At 35.9% G+C, this 7,500-nt stretch overlaps 1 protein-coding gene across 3 annotated transcripts in view; it reads left to right on the forward strand.

The window, feature by feature from the left end:
• Window positions 1-7,500, forward strand: part of LOC136842560 (protein Shroom-like) — a 981,749-nt gene that overhangs the window by 39,021 nt on the left and 935,228 nt on the right. For 2 of the 3 annotated variants that reach the window (XM_067110016.1, XM_067110019.1), the window contains exon 1: window positions 321-569. The exons of the other annotated variant lie outside the window; for it this stretch is intronic. In XM_067110016.1, coding sequence (XP_066966117.1) covers window positions 487-569 — 83 coding nt within the window. In that variant the 5' untranslated portion in view covers window positions 321-486. Of the gene's footprint in view, window positions 1-320; window positions 570-7,500 lie in introns of those variants that run through there. 3 annotated transcript variants of the gene reach the window in all.

A 7,500-nucleotide genomic window follows, 5' to 3' on the forward strand; every position in this document is an offset into this window, starting at 1 on the left:
ATAATCTTATATGTATGGTATACCAGCAGTCTACATGTCATAAAAAGAAATAGGCGCACCTGCAACTCGTGGTATCGAAGATTACACCGGTCTCACGTTAGGTGCCAGACATACGATGTTGAAAAGCTACGGTAAAATCGTTCCTGTTAACTTTTTTTTTTTACATATTACAGCCTAATCTCATCCGCGCATTATACTGAAAGCGTATGATTGTCCTTTCATCTCGTATTTTCGTGTAATTTGTTGTTCAATGCGATTCAAAAAGTACTAACTCCGCGCCGTACGAGTTTGGGTAGACGTAATATCGGCAACGACCGCTCAAACCATAATATCTTGGTGTCTGTGGATGTTGGGTAATACCGTTGAATTTGAAAATGTGTTTCCCTTAGTGAATTACAATATGCTTTGCTATGCTTTTGTACTTAGTGTAAAGTTAATAGAAATCGGTGTCTGTTATTGCACGTAGATGTTTTATAATTGGTGAAAATGGTGAGTGATAAGCCAAAAAAAGTCTTGGGATTTTTGAAGTCGAAGGCCAAGAAGCGTGAGCGGGACAGCTCTAAAACCAGGTAAAGAAGGATTATTTTCTGTTTAATCTTCAGTTTTCTTCTTTTAAACTTAGAATTTTGATTGTGAAATATCAGTTAGAGTTTCCTTATATTTAGTTTTGAAGTTATTCTAACGATAGGCCAACCTCAAAGCATGAACGGTTCGATTTTATTTCTCGATTAAAATCCCGCCTTGCACAATTGAGGTCTCAGTTCAACAGGTCATCCAAAGATCACCATTTTTGGCTGCATTAAATTTTCGCGATTGTTAATTACTGTACTTAATCTGGTGTATATACACGTAATGTGTTGCATATTTAGTCCGTTTAGAAATTATTTTTTATGATAATGGCTTAACTTCTGAGGGTGGGGAGAACCGTAAAGATTATCACATATTATTCTTAGACTTCTTTATGATAGGGGTTTTGGTTAATTAGCCCAAATGGCTAACATGTACTGGGAATCGATCAAGCTTCTTGGGCATCAGTAGTGATTGAATTATTTAATTTATGGCTACTTTGTATCTTGACATTTATAGCATACCCATAGCCTGAACGACTTATTAGACTATATGCATTTAATTTTGTCCATCCGGTAGACTTTGTGCTTCACCTTTTGCTCATATAGTTTTTTTTTTATATCAAGTAGGCCTAATGCATTTTCTGGGGAACGTGGGATAAGGTTAGTCACCGTAGCCTAATACCAACGAACTCATAATGCTGGGAGAGATCTGACTGGCTAGACAATTGGCGAAATAAGATACTGGTTTTAAAATAGGCCTAAATCTCTTTCAGAGTTCATTATATTTATGTATCGTAAATAGTCTTAGCTGAGGTGCCTACCCGTGTGTTATATTTGATTCGGAAGATGTTAATGCATATCAGACGTAGCGTTAGTGATAAAACCCAGTGCGAAGTTGTTTGCCCGTGTTATTTTAATGTTTTGTATAATGGAAAAGTGTCTATGCGGTGTTTGTTTAGACAAATTTGCCGTATCCTATGGTACCGTAGTCTTACAAACCGACCCACTAGGACCTCAAGTTTTTTTTTTCTGAATTTCAAAAGATAATCGCTACTAAGAAAGGACCTATTTGGGCGTGAATAGGAGCCGAGTGTTTTCTCATATTCATTTGCTTCACACCGATAGGTGTTCAGGTAACCACTAATATTTGCTCGTATCTTTTTTGGCAATGCTGGCCTTCACCATAGCCTCTCCAACGTAGAATTTGCGTTTCTTTTGTTCTAACTTACACGTCGGTAGAATGCAATTTGGTTTCATGTATGAAAAACATGTCGTGACCTAGCTTTTGAGGAGAGCAGCCAATGTCTTTTGTTTTTATATCTCCATAAGCTTTAGAATCCATCTCTACTTCCGTGCAGCAGAAGTAAAATCCCAAAAACACTGTTGTTGTGTGTACGCTTCACGCCCCAAGGCCTCATTGGGGATCAAATTGAATATATTTAGTACTTGATAATATTTATCTTAAAGCTTGTATTCATGCATTTGTATCAGTTACATAATTTTTTTTTTATTTGGGTTAGATGAGGCCCGCTCATTCCCCCGCCCCACTTGGAAGATGCAAGTATGTTTAGACTTACAGTAGATGTGGCTTCTGGTCAGCGTAGGTTGCACGTTGACGAGCCGTATGCTTGGCGTTGCTCAAGTAATCAGTATTTTAAACCTTAGGCCATGCCAGAACCTCTTCTTTGGCGTAAATTTATCGTTATTTGATTATCTCGTATCCCTCGCATCATTGCATTTTTTCGCGTACAGACATTCCGTAATATGGAAGCTTACTGTATAGTCTAGTTCAGCAAGACTCAGTAGCCTACACAACACGAATAACGTCGACACTGAATGTTGTTTAGTAGATTAGTTCAGTTTTACCTGGGGCACTGTGCTCCCCTTTTTCTTTCCGGTTCTCTGCGTAGGGACAACATTTTCCGAAATTTCCTGTAGGACCAGTAACGACAGGAATACCTACAGTGAAAGCAGGTTATACAGTCAGATAGCCTACATGAAGCACGAACATTTGGTTATGAAGTGATGTCCCGTCTGTTATTGAAGGCAAATCCTTCACCACCGAAAGGGATTTTCCAAACTCCCAATTCATTACCCCTGCTAAGCCTTAAAATATGACATTACCAGTGACTACGTAGAACTCGATGTTGCACGATGAATATCTTGGTCGTTGGTTTGGAATACACCTCTTTATCTGGCCTGTATGTGTTTAAAGGCTCGTAGTTCTAACTGCTTTATTTTTCATCTCTCCTAGTTTATTTTTAGAGGTTTACATTTCGAGCTCATGGTTGGAAGTAGATTTTTCCTGTTAATTTTAATATCAGCGTCTTTGATAATTTATTGGTTATGTCAGTTTTTTGTACATTTTATTTCTTTATTTTTGGGGGGATCTGGGTGTTGGGTGGGGGTCGAATTAATGAATAATACAGGAGCTGTGTTCTTGATGTTTCATTTTGGGTTCCACCAGTCCTTATTCATAGCCTCTCATACGTGTAGTTTCAAGTTATGATGTCTTTAGTTGCCCGAGAACTCAAACATTTCAGTCACATATCATATCTGGTTCGCCTTTAATGTCAGAATAATAGTGTATGCACACTTCTGAAGGTTATACACCCTAAAATTAGACCTTTGGATTTATAATGCCAAGTCCTATTACAAGTACCTGTAATATGGCAACTTCTTTGATGTTTTTGATAATCGCAGTAGTCAGTCAAGTATATTGAGAATGTCAGGATAAATAAAGACGCTTAGAAATAATGGTTCAGACACCCGCTGTTTATTTTGGACCTTATGTTGCCGAATTATATACGTCGTTTCCAGGGGAATTATCAAGAAATTATGCGAATCCAGATGTCGACTCTAAAATAATCGTTTTGGTAGCGGTGATAATAATGATAGGAAGTTAGCTGGCTTGTAATTTCGAAGCAGATTTATAGCCAAAATATTGTATATGGATTCTGTGGAAACACCCACATGAACGCACACACACATACACATATATATACTGTATATGTGTGTGTGTGTTCGTGTGGGTGTTTGCACAGAATATATATACAATATTTTGGCTATAAATGTGTTTCGAATTTACAGACCAGGTAACCTCCTATCATTGTTATCACCGCTACCAAAACGATTATTTTAGAGTCGACATCTATATATATATTTCGGTAACATAAGGTCCAAAATAAACAGCGGGTACCTGAACCATTATTTAAAAGTTATCCTGACATTCTTATATATATATATATATATATATATATATATTATATATATATATATATATATATATATATATATATATATATATATATATATATATATATATATATATATATATATATGTATGTGTGTGTGTGTGTGTGCGGTCGCATGCGCTTATGTATGATAAATATGTTCACATATACAGCTTTTATCTCTAGACATGTGAATTAATTGTCACGGTATTCATAGCCTAAACAGGTGACTGCATTCATGCATAAGGTACACCAGTATACGTTTTTTACTATTTTTCAAAAGTTTGTTAACCTATGAGTATTTCAGTTCTAAAGCTGAAAAGAATTATAGAAAACTTCATTACACTTACTTAGCAAGTTGATGAGTAGATTTTTCTTGTGCTGTTAAAGTTACTGACGTCATACTAATTAAATCCTGCTAATTAACATATCCTTGAGTGTTGTGTGATAGGTAACAGACGTAATTTTTAACATACTGCAAGATGTTCTTTGCTCGTTGTGGGAGATAGGGCTTTATTATTACTGCTGTGATTACGTGAATTATACCTTGTAATTATAATTATATTTTGGTTTTATTGATCGTCAAGTCGATATACTGTATCTCCTGTGAGTTAATCAGACCAGTCATCAGTATAATTGATTTTAGTTCGTTTTCAGCCGGTGTATGAAATTTAGTTGATTTCTTTTGGTTATATCTAATTTAGATTTTTTTCATTTGTAAGAACATCTCCAACTGAGATACAAGGACAGGACAGCCCGTTTTAAAATGTATGTTGAAAATGAAAAAAAGAAGAAAGGTGTAATTAGAGAGATGAAAGTGATAATTTCCCAGGTGAGAAATGATCGGTTATCGACCTGGCAAGCCCAGTGGTTTTTAAAGACTATGAATATTCATCAAATACGACTTGCAGATGATTATTGCCGAGAGAGAGAGAGAGAGAGAGAGAGAGAGAGAGAGAGAGGAGTTCACCAAAGCGATGAGCACGACATACAAACGAGGTATGATGAGAATCTTCGAAGACTAATAGCAACGCCTTGCAAACAGAGAGAGAGAGAGAGAGAGAGAGAGAGAGAGAGAGAGAGAGAGAGAGAGAGAGAAGCCCAGGAAGTGCTTGGGAGGAAGGAGACTAGGGGAGGGGGACGACTGTCAAAGGACACATTCTACTTAAAACATAGTCGACCTCTTTGCCGAGTTGTCGACGGTTCGAAAGATAAAAGCTAGCAGGTCTTGAGTTTCTTTATGGCGTGTAGCTCTGGTTCTCATATGCGGTGGATGTTTGGTCTTAAAGTTTTAAGTGTTTGGTTTAATTTTTAATTTGATTTGTTTAGTTTGGAAGAAATGAAAAACTAAGGAACAACTTTTCTCTCAGTGCTTTTCCTACGTTTAGGAATGTCGCTCTCTTACACACTTACACACACATAGGCTATGTATATATATAGATTTATATAAACATATGTGTGTATGTATGTACTGAGAATGAATGGAAGGCTGTGCCTCTCCTGTTTGTATTCCTCTTAGAAGACTGATGGTTTATATTTTAAGTTCTTTAGAAATTATAAAATTAACTGTGTGCGTATATTTCTTTAACCTCACTTCACATATCCGTCCTTTGTTCCATTGTTTATCGTTGATTTTATCGTTCTTTACATCTATGTGTCATTTAGGCTTAGCCAAAACTTCTGCAGATATCAGCTTGTTTTTGTTAACGTTTTGATATAATCTTTACCAATATACATTTGTAAAGTCATTACCATAATACCATTTGATATACATTCGTTAATGTTTTTTTCGCAAGATTTGACATATTGTACCCGAAATGAATTTTATTATGTATCATTATTACTTTGTCGAACCCGATATTCCGTATTTTTACAAGCAGAAAACACACACACACACACACACACACACACACACACACACACACACACACACACATATATATATATATATATATATATATATATATATATATATATATATATATATATATATATATATATATTTATATTATATTATATGGGTGTGCGGAGCATCATAGCGTTATGGGGTAGTGGGTAGTATTCTTCCTACTTTAAATTTAAAGAAAATTCATCTATCTTTGCTTTTGTCGATCCATTTCGACCGCGAACCTTCCACGAATACCGCTTCCCTGTGGAATGTGTATAGTGACTCACTGCTGTTCCACCTCTGTTCGGTCGTCCTCAGCTCTCCATTCCCCTCCCCTCGCCTTCCCCCATCCTGTAACACAAACATCTGCCCCTAACAGTTCCCATACATTTGGGGATGATGAGGGAGGCCTGGTTGTAACGCTCGTCTGTAGTCATACCCTGAATTGAGAGTGCTTTGTTTTAGGTTTGCTCACAGTCTCAATGAATAAATTACGGTAGAATTGGGCTTTGTATTAGAGCAAAGATAAATTATAATAATATCGACATACTTGTAATTTTTATTAAAAAGAGATGCCTGCTTCTCCCTTTGTCTCGCTACAATAGGGTCCTGTAATCTGTAGGTTGTGATTAGTCACTGTTTCACTGTTGAGTGGAAGAAATTGCATGACGCAATGCGGCCATAATCTCGCCTTCTTGCTAATCATGTTTATAATTCTCTCTCGCTTTTGAAATAAATGTTACCGTGAGCGAATTGAAGCGCAAAGGAAATCAATCTGAACTCGGAGGCAAGGGTCAAGATTATGTCATGATATTGACACCATGGTTGGGAAATGTTTCATGACACATTCGAATTTTCTTAATATATGATTATTGTAAATTTGGTTTTCTTTTTTTCTAAAATGCGGATGTTATTTGTAATCATATGGGATATGATGCTGTAAGGTAAGGTGCTCCTGGAGTAGCCTTCAAATACAGATGGGGAATGAGACATGTAATTTTTGCAGCTTTATTAAATTTTTATTCGAAGAAATTGATCGCTTTCAATTCATTACCATTCTGTTTGGATCTTACTTTCAACATGAATTTTAAAATTTTGTAGTTTTAATGTATCATATGCAGCCAGTTGATTTCGTATTAACCCCATTTTGTCACGTTATCTTTAATTAGCTGACAGCCTCGGGTTGTTATATGTGTTTTAAGTTGAGTTTGCCAAGAAGAAAAATTATTGTATTGGGAACATCACTTTTATCAAGGTGAGAGGAACCTAGCATTTACCTTAATCATGCATGTTGTCTGATTTTTTATGCAAACGTAATGGGTTTATTTCTTTTAACGGTGACAGAATAATTCTCAAATTTCGGTGGCACCTGTTTAATTAATTAAGTAATTTCAAATGATCTTCGCTCTTCACTAGGAGTTAACAAAACATGTTTTATTAATGTTGTTTTACCTTTCTAAAGGAGAGCCGACTGCCGTCTGAATTAGCTTTAACGGTGCAGTTTTTCATGTGCTACCTAAATAAATTTATAAAAAAGTTAAGCGTTCCATTAATATGCTGATGAAAAAAATCTTTGCAACGCAGTGCTTTTATGGAATGGATTAACTTTATCACTACCGTGCTTCTCTTTAATTTATTTTTCATTCCTTCAAGCCACATTGTATTGCCTCACGAGATTTCCACTGCTTTGCGAGAAGTATGATAGTCATACGAGAACTGAAAAGAGTATTTGGTAAAGTTACAAGTATCTTATTTGACAGATTTTTTTTCCCATAAAAACATCATGAAATGCGCTAAATTTGTTTTCTAG

Source organism: Macrobrachium rosenbergii, chromosome 10, assembly GCF_040412425.1.
Source record: "Macrobrachium rosenbergii isolate ZJJX-2024 chromosome 10, ASM4041242v1, whole genome shotgun sequence".
Taxonomy (NCBI): Eukaryota; Metazoa; Arthropoda; class Malacostraca; order Decapoda; family Palaemonidae; genus Macrobrachium; species Macrobrachium rosenbergii.